At 40.1% G+C, this 15192-nt stretch overlaps 1 protein-coding gene across 2 annotated transcripts in view; it reads left to right on the top strand.

Moving 5' to 3' along the window:
• AHR (aryl hydrocarbon receptor) overlaps positions 1-15192 on the top strand; it is a 175800-nt gene that overhangs the window by 75677 nt on the left and 84931 nt on the right. For both annotated transcript variants that reach the window (XM_078785917.1, XM_078785918.1), the window contains exons 5-7: positions 5712-5801; positions 10136-10247; positions 14499-14629. In XM_078785917.1, coding sequence (XP_078642043.1) covers positions 5712-5801; positions 10136-10247; positions 14499-14629 — 333 coding nt within the window. The remainder of the gene's footprint in view (positions 1-5711; positions 5802-10135; positions 10248-14498; positions 14630-15192) is intronic.

Genomic DNA, 15192 nt, shown 5'->3' with positions numbered 1-15192 from the left:
GGTCAACATAGGCCAAAAGGTCAACATAGGCCAGATTTCTAAAATCCTCAATTTTCATCCGATTGACTTGAAATTTTAATAGGATTTGCATATCTGGACACACTGAATTCAACCAAAAAGTATTTTGAGGTCAGCATAGGCCAAAAGGTCAACATGGGCCAAATTTCAGAAATCCTCAATTTTTATCCGATTAACTTGAAATTTGAAGAGGATTTGCATATCTGGTCACTGAATTCAACCACCAATTATATCTTCGGTCAACATAGGCCAAAAGGTCAACATAGGCCAGATTTCTAAAATCCTCAATTTTCATCTGATTGACTTGAAATTTTAAGAGGATTTGCATATCTGGACATACTGAATTCAACCAAAAAGTATTTTGAGGTCAGCATAGGCCAAAAGGTCAACATAGGCCAAATTTCAGAAATCCTCAATTTTTATCCGATTAACTTGAAATTTGAAGAAGATTTGCATATCTGATCACTGAATTCAACCACCAATTATATCTTCGGTCAACATCGGCCAAAAGGTCAACATAGGCCAGATTTCTAAAATCCTCAATTTTCATCCGATTGACTTGAAATTTTAAGAGGATTTGCATATCTGGACACACTGAATTCAACCAAAAAGTATTTTGAGGTCAGCATAGGCCAAAAGGTCAACATAGGCCAAATTTCAGAAATCCTCAATTTTTATCCGATTAACTTGAAATTTGAAGAGGATTTGCATATCTGGTCAATAAATTGAAGCACCTAGTATTTTTGAGGTCAACATAGACCAAAAGGTCAACATAGGCCAGATTTCTAAAATCCTCAATTTTCATCTGATTGACTTGAAATTTTAAGATGATTTGCATATCTGGACACACTGAGTTCAACCAAAAAGTATTTTGAGGTCAGCATAGGCCAAAAGGTCAACATAGGCCAAACGGTCAACATAGGCCAAATTTCAGAAATCCTCAATTTTCATCCGATCGACTTGAAATTTGAAAAGGATTTGCATATCTGGTCACTGAATTCAACCACCAATTATACGTATCTTCGGTCAACATAGGCCAAAAGGTCAACATAGGTCAAATTCCTAAAATCCTCAATTTTCATCCGATTGACTTGTAGTTTAAGAGGATTTGCATATTTGGACACACTGAATTCAACCACCAAGTATTTTGAGGTCAGCATAGGCCAAAAGGTCAACATAGGCCAAATGGTCAACATAGGCCAAATTTCAGAAATCCTCAATTTTTATCCGATTAACTTGAAATTTGAAGAGGATTTGCATATCTGGTCAATAAATTGAAGCACGTAGTATTTTTGAGGTCAACATAGACCAAAAGGTCAACATAGGCCAGATTTCTAAAATCCTCAATTTTCATCTGATTGACTTGAAATTTTAAGAGGATTTGTATACCACGTTACTGAATTCAACCACCAATTATTTTTGAGGTCATAATAGGCCAACAACTTATTTTAGGGATTTCGCAAGTATCGTGCTATGCACAACATATTTATTGTTTGTTTGTCAATATAAACAAATTGCACGGTCTTGTTTATTAACTGTTTAATTTGCTTCCTGAAATGTATTTAAAGTAGCAATTTGCTGTGTGCAAGTTTCCTTTAAAACAGGTTTACAGTCAATCCTGCTTCATGTGGTCACTCTTTTTGCGAAAAGCTGACAGGATGACCTAGAAGTATGCACACTCACCTCTAAATCATCTAGCCTGGGTTAGAATAATATCGACCCAGCTAAAAACTGTCATCCTGCAGGTGCGTAATGCTGCAATGAGGTTCACCTCAGTGTCGCCACGAGGCGATGTTGGGTCGACCCTCGCCTTCTCCCCCCTCCATCCCACTCCAGCAAAGGGGAATGGGGCCAGGGAACTCCCTAACTCTCCCTAAACACTTATCTCAGGCCTGACCCAGACAACAGCTTGGGCCTCGAGGCCCATTGTGTTTAACAGGTAGTGTGATTCATCAATGTGGGCGCTGTCCCTCGTATGGACAGTAAACTGGTGTTCCGTCTGCCGGCATTAGTTGGTGAACCTTAAAGATCCCACAGTGTCTTTCGTGAAGAGTAGGCGAGCTATTGCGGGCCACCATGAACAAATTCAAATTCCTGCCCCAACTTCTGCTGGGAGATGGATGGCAAACACCCTAGCATGACCCAAGGCCAATAAATCACTACGCTGAAACCTACGCTGTGTAACACATATTATGGTACAAAAGATAGTCATTTGCCAGACAAAACATGCTGAAAGTACAAAAACCATGATCTTGGGTGAAGGAGGTTAAAGTAACATTGATATCTAAATGTATTTAGTATCGTGGCTGTATAGCCAAGGGACCACTGGGAAGGCAAAGGTCTTGTTGCATTCATCAAAAAAGAAAAAAAAAAAATCGGGGGAAGAGTTTTCGTCTCAAAAACATTTTGTTGCCAGTTGCAAATAAAAGCAATATAGCTGCTTCCTCATTTTGTTTTTGCGACATATTACTATGTAGTAGAATCTCGTGTCTGCCATTTTTCTTCCTCAGCTTCGACCTTGCTATTTTATCAGGGCTACAGAATGTTATTGGATCCATAGGAGGTAAATCCACCTGTGAGACATGTTGTTTCTTTCTTTTACTGCAGAATGCTCATTATATGCCTATGAATTGTCACTATACCAATTCGATTTTAAAATAAGTTTGAACAATGATTCGTTTTTCATTTATTTACAAGGATTAATCGGTAATAGAATACTGTTACTTAAAACTGAAGTTGAAAATTAAAGGAAATAGGTCATCTCATAAGTGAAATGGTTTTCAAATGACTTTATGTAAGAATAGCAGTTTTGATAAGGAGTCGTCTGTCTAGCTATTACGTACACATACAGTAGGGGGACTGGCTATTCTAAAATAAAACAATTCAAATTGAGAAAATGGATAAGGAGGAACATAGAAGAGAGAAAGGAGGTTATGTGAGTGTGGGGTAAATGGGGAGAGAAGGGAGGGTAATTGGGGGAGGGGGAGGGGAGAGAAAAGGAGTTATATAAGGGGCGAGTATAAGACAGCAATTCACCAATTCTGCAATTTTGCATACATAAATAGGTGGCCCAACAGGATGGTGCAGATGTAGCATACTTCCTCTAAGTTGTCTAGTCTGTGCTCGATTCTCATCCTGAGTATAAAATGTTAAACCAGGTGTTAACACGCCGGTTAGGTTAAGGTTAAGGTGGCTGGCTTGAGATGTTAGGGTCCTGTGCTTGAACCCCTGTCATGGCGTTGAATTAACACCAGGTGGGTTGACTCAGCCTGTCATTCTTTCGAGGATGGCAAAATGAGTGCCAGATGACTGGTTATAGAGAGGTATTGTATCACCGGCAGCTGCACCCCCCCCCCCCCCAGATAATGATGCAACCAGCAGCCACAGGCTGCACAAAAACTACCACTATAAACTGTTGGATTTGTACTTCGCAGGCATGGAGTTGTATCGCAAAAATGTACCGTTCCTCAAATGGACATTAACCTGGGTGTCCCATCTGCTAGCATGAGTTGGTAGACGATAAAGATTCCACGATATCTTTCATGGATTAGGGGAGTTATCACTATCACCCAGCTGGCTAAATTACAAATTGCTGCCATGACCTCAGCTGGGAAGGCAAAGGCAAACCATCCAGTGCAAGCCACTGGGGCTGAACCTGACGTCCAGCAGAACCCAACAGGGAAAGAGAATAAACAAGCATTCTGAGTATTGCGCTGCAATACATGTCCCCTACCGGCAGTCTGTCGTCCGGAAAACTGTGTGAATTATATAATTACCAACTCACGGTCTGAGGTAACTCGGCTAAAAATTATACGACTTGCACCAAATAAAGTTTATGAATGGTTGCACAGACACCTACTTCTCACTAAAAGGGGAAAAATAATGTAAATCGGAGTTAAATAAGCCCGCAAGGTCGCTCCGTGGAGCAGCCTGCACGTATTGCACTGTGTGAATTATATAATTACCAACTCACGGTCTGAGGTAACTCGGCTAAAAATTATCAAACTTCAAAGTGCCATAACTTTGTCAAAAATGATCGAAACGTCGTGAAGTTCGAACTTTATCTGTAACCTATCATGAGGAAACCGTGTACCAAGTTTGAAATCATTAGCATTAAGAGTTTAGAAAAAAAGTCCGGAAAACTGTTCTTTGCGTGATGGACTGACAGACTGACAGACTGACAGACGGACAGACGGAGGGACGGCGTGCAAACCTATAGTCCCCTCCGGTGTACACCGGTAGGGGACTAACAAGCATTCTGAGTATTGCGCTGCAATACATGTCCCCTACCGGCAGTCTGTCGTCCGGAAAACTGTGTGAATTATATAATTACCAACTCACGGTCTGAGGTAACTCGGCTAAAATGTATCCGACTTGCACCAAATAAAGTTTATGAATGGTTGCACAGACCCATACCTCTCACTAAAAGGGGAAAAATAATGTAAATCGGAGTTAAAATAAGCCCGCAAGGTCGCTCCGTGGTGTAGCCTGCACGTATTGCACTGTGTGAATTATATAATTACCAACTCACAGTCTGAGGTAACTCGGCTAAAAATTATCCGAGTTGCACCAAATAAAGTTCATGAATGGTTGCACAGACCCCTACTTCTCACTAAAAGGGGAAAAATAATGTAAATTGGAGTTAAAACTAGGAATATTAACAGCTTTGACTTACCGCACTCCAAATTATAGTCCGGAAAACTGTTGGGGAAATTACCAAAGTTCAAAGTGCCATAACTTTGTCAAAAATGATTGAAACGTCGCGAAGTTCGAACTTGATCTGTACCTTATCATGAGGAAGCCATGCACCAAGTTTGAAATCATTAGCATTAAGAGTTTAGAAAAAAAAGTCCGGAAAACTGTTCTTTGCGTGACTGACTGACAGACTGACGGACTGACAGATGGACAGACGGAGGGACGGCGTGCAAACCTATAGTCCCCTCCGGTGTACACCGGTAGGGGACTAATAAGTGGTTCCTAATGTCTTTGAATAACTTTTAAATGTCAGGGCAGAATCTTATTGATCACACCTCATTCATAGTTTTGAACTTGTTTTTACTCCAAACCAACAAATACCTTTGTTTCAGTAAGTATTTTGTCATTACTCTGCACATGCAAATATATTATTCTTCCTTTCTCTTGTAACCTTCATTATAAAGTAAGAGAAGAAATGTGGCAGGTACAGCCTGCTTGAGATAGCCTGGTGTTGGCTTAGCGGTTAGGGTGCCGGCTTGGAATCCTAGGATCCTGGGTTCGAATCCCGATCGATCGCTGAATTAACGCCAGGGGGGTTGACTCAGCCTGTCATCCTTCCGAGGTCGGCAAATTGAGTACCAGCTTGCTGGGATGAATGATCACGGTGTGTATCCCGATTTAGAATAGGTGCACCGTATCCCTGCATGTCATAAGAGGTGACTAACGGGTTGGTGCCAGGAATGACATCCGGACCATAAAAAAAAACATTGCCTCAAAAAGGGAACCATGATGATTGTCGTGGGGCCTGCAAGGCTAACCCCCGCTCTAGCAGGGAAAATGGCCTTAAAAAAAGGGAATTTGTTTACAGCCTGCTTGAGATCTCACCAAAGATTTTGTTTTCTTTAAAATCGCAAAAGCTTTCGAGATTCTTTTGTAAATTATGATATGTGAAATCATCATGCATGGTGTAGAAATGCTCAAATTTTGTTTTCTTACAGGCCCTCAACGGCTTTGTTCTCGTGGTGACGTCGGATGGTCTGGTGTTCTATGTCTCCCATACCATCCAAGATTATCTTGGTTTCCATCAGGTCAGAACAATATGAGAGACTTTGTTTATATTATCATATTTTCCCATTGTGATTTTGTTATTGTAGTGCAAATTATTTAAGCAGTATCGAATCTCTTGATTTTCAGAATTCTCCTTCCCAGCAACACACAATGGTCGATCAGATTGGTGATGCAAATGCTTGTGGATGCAATAGATTCCATGATATGTTTCACAAAAAGTAGGCCTTTAGAGCATTTTTGTCAACTTCCAGTATTTGTTGGCATGGGATCGACCTCCGTTTCCCTTCCCTGTGAATTATTGCCACACAGCTGCCTGTCCAGTCTTATGAGATTTCAAACAGTAGAGCAGATAATCCAACATACATATATTCTTATTTCCTTTCCTCCTGGCTCTCAGGTATACATCTGTTTCTCCTCCATAAATCAATTTCCCAACACCGAGAGAAAGCCAAATGGCCTATATCAGACCGGAAAGAAACTACAACTAACCCATATAATTTTTTGCTTTTTCCATAAGGCACCAGCAAACATTGATCATTGTATTCCCCCCAAAAAAGAAAGATGCAAAATCGGTTTCCTGCAAAACATCTGTGTGGATTTTACACTTTCTGAAACCATGCCAGCTGAAAACTAGCTGTCGACCAAAAAGAGATGTATTTCATCAGGATGGCTTTTCTTCATAGCAATGAAAACATAAAAAGAGGGCAATCCCTTACACATCTATCTCATGGTATTCCCATGGGAATTTAGTGATGTTTAGGCCCAGTGATGAATCTTCTTCAAGGAAATTGCACAAAATCAGATCCTTAAAAAGGGTTGCAGCAGGGTAGACTCTCAGCCAACCAATTTGTGGATATTGCATCGACTTACATTTGTGTGATGGCATGCTTATGGGTGGGAGGAGGGTGGGGGCGGGTCGTTATGATGTGGTCATAACAAAAACCCTGCTAAAGGAACGTACAGTGGTCTCGGTGATCCCAGAGTCGATGCCACCCTGCCCAATAATGGGAGATAATTTTGTAGAATTCTCAAGCAGAAGATATCCCACCAGGCCAAAACCCCTCTAAATTCCCATGGGAATTTGGTCTTACATTTGCATAAAGGAATCATTAGTTTTTCAGAAGGACTGGCTGGATAGCTTCGGTGTATGCTGCGCTCACCTTTGAGTTGTTGAGCCTGGATACGAATCTCGACCCAGCTATAAACTGTCACTCAAGTGCTTTGCAAGTAGGGGCGACACATCGATGAGGGGACATTAATGGAGGTGTGAAAATAAGTTATCAATCACCTTGTTTTATCATCGTGATATGAACTTGGTTAAAAAAAACAAAAAAACACCTTTAGAGGCCATTTTTCCCCGCAAGCGGGGGTTGGCCTTTTTCGGGAACTGTGGTTGTTGTTGTTTTTCGGTCCCCTTTTTGAAGCAATGTTTTACGGCCGGATGCCCTTCCTGACGCCAACCCTTTTTGCCGCCTTTAACGACAAGCAGGGAATTACCAGTGAACTGGTACTCAATATAAATTGAATAAATTTTGTGATAATATAAATTGAAGCAATCCCCTTGTCACACATGTCGTGTAAAATTGATGAAAATCAGACAGGCCTTATTCACACAATCGATGGAACATGAATCAAATGTAAAATAGAGCAGTATGTATTTAGTGTAGAGAAGTAAGAGTGTCCTTTGAGTGTAACTTAACCACTTTCATACAAAACACTGCAAGCTTATGCCAAATGTTTCATCAAGAATTTCCAAATTCGAGATATCAACTGAAAAAGTAGAAACAGCTTTACATTGCAGATGGACATGCAGCAAATTTTTTTCCTTCTTTTTTTTTTTTACAATGGTTATTGTTCTTGAATGGCGTCGCGCATTTATTTCAGAAAGTACAAAGTTGCGAGAAGATGGCTGTAATTGGGATGAACACTTTATGGGATCCGAACTTAGGGTCAAGCATCATGGGACACTTTTCCCGTTAATGTAAAGCTCATGGAGGTTGAACATAAATAATATGCAGGCCAAATAAATTAGTAAAACACCATTATACTTTTACTTGAAGTTCAAGGACACAAGTAGACAATGGACAAACACATATTTAGTATACAGAATTTTAAACTGCGTTCCCAGCATCATGAGCCGTAGCTTAAAATGGAAATGTTAAATACTTTGGCCTGAAGTTCATTCTACTTTCATAAAAACATTGATAACTAGAACGGCACTCAGTGGAGAGCATACCTCCACCTGGTTGGCCACATCACTCAATGGTGAAGAATCACTTTAAAAATTCTACTAGCCGGATCCAGATCCAGATCTTCACCAGAATCGAATCGATTCTTCCTTGTCACACCCACAACCTGTCCACCAAGTTTCATCCAAATCCATCCATAACTTTTTGAGATATCCTGCTATGTATCGTTTTTGGCCCAATCTCCCAATAGTGAAGAATCACATAAAATTCTCGAATCCAGATCCGGATCTGGATCTTCACCAAAATTGAATCAATTCTTCCTTGTCACACCCACAACCTGTCCACCAAGTTTCATCCAAATCCATCCATAACTTTTTGAGATATCCTGCTATGTATCGTTTTTGGCCCAATCTCCCAATAGTGAAGAATCCAATAAAATTCTCGAATCCAGATCCGGATCTGGATCTTCACCAAAATTGAATCAATTCTTCCTTGTCACACCCACAACCTGTCCACCAAGTTTCATCCAAATCCATCCATAACTTTTTGAGATATCCTGCTATGTATCGTTTTTGGCCCGATCTCCCAATAGTGAAGAATCACTTTAAAAATTCTCGAATCCAGATCCGGATCTGGATCTTCACCAAAATTGAATCAATTCTTCCTTGTCACACCCACAACCTGTCCACCAAGTTTCATCCAAATCCATCCATAACTTTTTGAGATATCCTGCTATGTATCGTTTTTGGCCCGATCTCCCAATAGTGAAGAATCACTTTAAAAATTCTCGAATCCAGATCCGGATCTGGATCTTCACCAAAATTGAATCAATTCTTCCTTGTCACACCCACAACCTCTCCACCAAATTTTGTCCAAATCTGTCCACAACCTTTTGAGATATCCAGTTCACAAACAAAAAAACAAACTAGAACGGGCACTCGGTAGAGCGCATACCTTCGCCGCAGCTACTTTTGTTGCCAAAATAAAAGACTACAAGATCTGTGTAGCAAGATTCGAGGGAATGACACTCGATGACTACAAGATCTCGGCGCTGATTCGTTGTCACTGTGCCATAGTCCCGTTGATTTGCACGGAAAGAACCATGTTTACGGCTGCTAATCCAAGTTTATTACATGCATCCTTACAACTGTAAAATATGCATATATATATATATGTTCTGTTTTTCATCTCTTCAAATTGCACCAACAGTCGAAAACATCATGACACATAAGAATGACACATCTACTTTCATCCAATTTGGATCCGAATTGACCGCGTTATGATTTTTTAAAAACCGCACATTTTGCAAGGGCGTGACCCCCCTGACCTTTGGCCCCCAACCGCTAACAAGGGTTATGACGTCAGAGTGTCATGTCGCATATCACAAGATTGGGCATTGAATTCTGAACATTTTGGCATTAGTTTCATACAAATTGGACACAAATTGACCGCGCTATGGTAAAAAGACGATTTTGACCTTTTCATGACCTTGACCTTGACCTTTGACCCGATCGATTCCAAAATCTAATCAAATGGTTCCCGGATAATAACCTATCATCCCACCAAATTTCATGCGAATCGGTTGAATACTTTTTGAGTTATGCGAATAACATACACACACACACACACACACACACAGACATACAAATAAATACACAGCGATCAAAACATAACCTTCCGCTTTTGCGAAGGTAACAAACACAGACATGGATGCAAACATAACCTCCATCCACTTCCGGTGGCGGAGGTAACTAGAGAGTTCATAGAACATGATGCCCCATGTAGTGTTCAAATTTACACTTTATTTTTTTTATAAAATGATGATTTTAAAGATGGTTTTAAAAATTCTAGAAGATTAGCGCTACTGAAGCAGTTTCACCCTTATACACCACCCTATTTAACATGTTCAAGTACTGCTAAACGGAAGGGTTTTGAAAGTGCAAAGAAGGCGATTAGTGTTCTAGAGCGTCCAAGTATATTATTTAATTTGAATTAAATAAAGATTGTAAAAGTCATATAAATAAATTAATTCCAGAATTTACGGCCGCTGACACAGTATCTATTACACGAGTTGGAGTGTCCGCACGAGTTGGACTGTAACATTTCCCAATAAAGTTGCCTGACTTGAGCTTTGCTCTTCCCTTTGCTGCACATTTTCCCTCCAGTGTGATGTAATTCAACAAAGCATTTATGAGCTTGTTCACAAGGATGATCGTGAGGAATTACGGCGCAATCTTCACTGGGCGATGAACCCATCAAGCACTTCAATTCATTCCGGTGAGGCCTGATATAAAGATTATTCTCAAAAATTCATCAGCTTCTCAAGTATGAATCCGTATACATTTGAGGCTACTCCATCATAGTACTGCCAGCCCATTGTGCGACATACTGCCATTCATTTGCAAGTGATGTCGACATCAAAGATCTGCAATGACGGACATTAACAGACAGCAATCCAGTACTGTATATTGAATATATATTTTTGAAAAATGTTGTACTTGTTTTTTATGGTTATTGCACTTGTTCTACAATCTACACTATAGACTATAGAGATTGAATAATGTAAACCCATGAAGAATGTGCTCCTTATTATCCCATATCCCCGCACAGTAAGAGACAGGATTTTGCAGACACATGTGTGTGTGTGTGTGTGTGTGTGTGTGTGTGTGTGTGTGTGTGTGTGTGTGTGTGTGTGTGTGTGTGTGTGTGTGCGTGTGAATGAAAGAGAGGGATAGAATTGTAAGGAACAGAAATGAAAAAACGAGATGTGTGTGTGTGTGTGTGTGCCCATATGTCCAGGCCATAATGTTTTTACAATTTGAGCATTTGTCATCAAATTTTCAACAAACCATTATTATGAAAATATGGAGAAAATAATTTTAAAATGAGTCAAGATGTGATAGGGCAAAGTCATAATGACTATGAATAGCCATTGACCTTTAGTGTGTTCAGGCCATAACAATTTTACCAATTGAGCTTTTAGCATCAAATCTTCAACAAACCTTTATTATGAAAATATGGAGAAGTCAAAAATAATAAAATGTACATTTTTAAACTGCTGTTTTGGTCCAGTTTAGTTTGAGTACAAAGTGGATGCGGACAGGCTTTGCATTTTTAGATTCTTTCTCGTTGATGATGTTGAAGTCATATTTATATGTGATTCAAACATTATGAGGATGACGAAATAGTAAAGCATAAACATATACAACACCACTGGCTGATGCTTTGGATGTTGCATCATGGAGTATGCTCTTTAGATTGGATTTTAAGTTGGTTGTTCAGTCTGCAGGGTTGACATTGCACATCGAGTGTATGCCACGGTATGTGTCACAAAGATTACCCAGGCCAATTTAAAAATTCACTCTCAAGGTTGAATGGAGGATTGACCACCTCATTAATGCCTTTCTCAATAATAAACTATGAAGGAATGGTGGAATTTGGGATTTGGGGGATAAGATGATATGATGGTGCGCCACTATTTGAATCTGTGGAGGGAAGAGTCGGTGTGAACAAACACAGGAAGGAGTTTCCACAAATGGGAGAAAAGATGAACAAAATAGTGGAGGTAGGCAGTAAGCCTGGGTATTGGGAGTTTCACCAGGAGAGGGTTACTGGAAGAGCGTGTGAATCTTGGAAGAGTTGCGAAAGGTTAGGGCGTGTTGTGTGTGAGAGAAAGATAGACTGAGAGGAAGAGAGAGGGCATAGGAAGCTATACCAGAGAAGTGCTAAAAAGCAGAGATCACTGACCTGATTGTGATCAGAGATCAACATACCTGTGCTTCAACTTAATCACAGGAGATGCAATAATGTTGAAAGCTTTCAATTCAACAGAATAATGTAGACTGTGTGTAGCTCTGACTTATCCAGGAACTACTTGGAACTATACAGGATGCCCAGAATGTGGCTGGCTTTACAGGCCAGCTTTGCGATATGATCAGCCCTGGATAGGTCATGGCTGATGGCGGCTGGTGATTTCACCTTTCTTTCACAAAGAGGCTTTCTTTCTTATTTAAGCGTCTTTGGGCTTCCTGAAAAGCGCTATATAAAATAAATGCATTATTATTATTATTATTATTATTATTATTATGGAGACACCTTAGTTAGGAAATGCATCACGTGATTAACAACAAGGGTAGCATAACAGTTTTTTCCCATAATATTATATTTTTACACGATGCAAAGTATGGCGTTATCAATCACTGCTTACCAACCTGCAAATAAATTAAAACCATCATAATTTATTGGGATACTGTGTGTACATGTGTATATGATTCTGAAATCAAAATCATACTGTACATAATACTGTGCATGACGTTTCATGTTGTTTATAAATTTGACAACAAATGTGCTTCAAAAGTTTTGGATTGTGTTTATCAAACTACCATCTCCATTGAAAAACAGGAAACTAATTTGGAGTAAAAAATGCACAGCACACAGAAATATATTTTGTTGTAATTGCAACCAGAACATGGGTACGAGCCTCTGCTTTGGTCGAGCGCTTACCATATATCTCCCCCCAAGTCTTCACCGGCTGCTTTGCATTAAAATAAATTGGTAAAAGTTCTCCTGAGAATTTATATTGTGCTGCATGTTGTATTGCGAAAGCATTCCAGAACACAATCACTTTTCTCAGTACCACATTGGTCTCCATAATACTTGTGTAGCAGTTTCACTGGGCTATTTGACAAAGGGATCTTGTGCATATTACATGTAGTATGTAAGTAGAAGGCCGTCAAGGATGGGATTGTTTGAGAAAATGAGGGGAAAGAAAGCGATCGGGAAGATAAGAGGGTTTGGGAATTTGGGAGGGGACTGGAAAGAATTGTAGGAAGAGTAGAGAGGAATAATGGGGCATGCACGTGGGAAAGAAAGAGAGACTGAAAGGTCATCACGGGACCTCATCACGGTCATCAGAATGTCATCACGGGACCTACAGGTAGCTCTTGCCACTGTTGATGTCAAAGTGCACGAGTCTACCATTAGAAAGAGGCTGCACAAATTTGATCTACATGGGAAGTGTGCCAGGAGGAAACCTTTGCGGTCCAGAAATAACATCAGGGCAAGACTAAGGTTTGCCAATGAACACCGAGGCAAAGACCAGCACTTATGGAACAATGTGCTCTGGACAGATGAGTCAAAGGTAGAGCTATTTGGCCACAGTACCAGAAGACATGTTTGGTGAACACCAAAGACAGCATTTGACCACAAGAACCTGATACCAACTGTAAAGCATGGTGGTGGAAATATTATAGTTTGGGGCAGCTTTGCTGCATCAGGGCCTGGGCAGCTCACCATCATAGAATCCACTATGAATTCTTCATTGTACCAGAGGGTGCTTGAGGATAATGTGAGGCCATCTGTCGGAGAGTTGGAACTCCACCGAAGGTAGACCTTGCAACATGACAATGACCCTAAACATACCAGTAAATCCACCAAGGAATGGCTGAAAAGAAAGAAATGGAGGGTTCTGGAATGGCCAAGTCAAAGCCCGGATCTAAATCCCATCGAGATGTTGTGGGGGGATTTGAAACGAGCTGTGCATGCAAGAAACCCCTCAAGCATCGCACAGCTGAAAGAATTCTGCATGGAAGAGTGGGAAAAAATTTCTCCCAGTCGATGTCAGAGACTGGTAGACAGTTATAACTCTTATAAGAAACGCCTACTTGAGGTTGTTTCTGCCAAAGGGGGCAATACCACCTATTGGAGCCAAGGGTGTACTTACTTTTTCCACATGCGAAATTTGCATTTATGTTTATTTAAATTATACAATGGACTACAAAATGTAAATGTTTCATGATATTTGTTCTATTATATCACCTTTATCTATCAATATTGTTGAAATGAAGATCAAATAGCTGTATGTTGAAATATGTTGAAAAAGTCAAAACTTTACATGGGGTGCACTTACCTTTTCACGTGACTGTATATTCATCAAATGCACAATAACATGGCATATCTGCTCCCACTCCCACCCTTTCCTCTACCTTCCTTGCATGCACGAAATATTTTTGCCACAATTTATTTTGTCAATCATAACGGTGGCATAAGATTGTTATTGTCGTGTCTCAGACTCACAGAGGAGCTTGACATATCACATGTCAGGAAAGGACATTATGAGACATATTCGTTCTTTTCCAAGAATTACATGGATATTTGGGGAAAATCAACGAATCAACCATATTATGGGGACCAGCATTATGAGCTATGTTTTTGGATGGGAATTCCAAATACATCAACCTGATTTGGATTTACGATTACGCCTCCCTGTTTGTCGTCTTTTTTATGCTTAATCTTTACAATTTTGTTGGACTATTGCAGCTGTGTTCCACTTGGTTTTAATACCCAGACAAAATTGCAAGTTTTCACATTTGTCAGCATTAGGTTCTTCAGAAAAGCCATTCCTAGCATACCTCTGAGACTATCACAGTCCAGTGAAACCATGTGCCAATAAGATCCCCATAATAATCCGTCCTTCCCAACCCATTGGAATGCACTAATGCTTAAATAAACATCTGTTCCTACATGCAGGTGAAGCAGAGGCAGGACTACCTGTCACTACCTATGTTCCTCAACAACTTCCATTGGAGAATTCATCCTTTCTGGAACGACAGTTTGTCTGCCGCTTCCGTTGCCTTCTCGACAACTCCTCTGGCTTCCTGGTGAGCCTTCAACTCCGATCAATCCCAGAGTACATTCCTACACCATAACATGAACCACTTCCTTGTTGCACCATCACTGACAGACTTCCTCTAATAGTATTGCTTTGAAATGCAATTTGACTCGAGATCAAACTTACAGGGTCCATGTTTTCTTGCTTTTGCTGAAAAACGATTTATTGATCTCACTTGACTTTTATTAACATCAGAGCAAATTAAAGTACAGTATTAGTCTATTTATTTGCAAAAGATATTTGTTCATGGATATGCAATGCTTCCACTCAATACTCACCACATCCTGTGAACTTTGATGTTCTAACTCATATTGTCTGCAGTGTGAAGGTGTTTACTTTGCATACTGGCATTTTATCTCTGTTCATCTGTGTATAGTGAAAATGCACTGAAATGACTTTTTCAAAGAGTACTAAGAATTAGGAACTGTAACCTAATTGCTGGTGATTGTTTGTGCCGTTGTCAAGTCAGCCATGTTTGTTTTTCTGTGGGATGGTGTCAGGTTAGTCAAGCAAGTGTTTGACATTACAGTGGATTAAGAACTGGGAAATCTT

The sequence above is a fragment of the Myxine glutinosa genome, chromosome 10, assembly GCF_964187855.1.
Source record: "Myxine glutinosa chromosome 10, kmMyxGlut1.1, whole genome shotgun sequence".
Classification (NCBI taxonomy): domain Eukaryota; kingdom Metazoa; phylum Chordata; class Myxini; order Myxiniformes; family Myxinidae; genus Myxine; species Myxine glutinosa.
The sequence above is the reverse complement of the archived record's forward strand: the minus strand, read 5'-3'. Positions and strand labels throughout refer to the sequence as shown.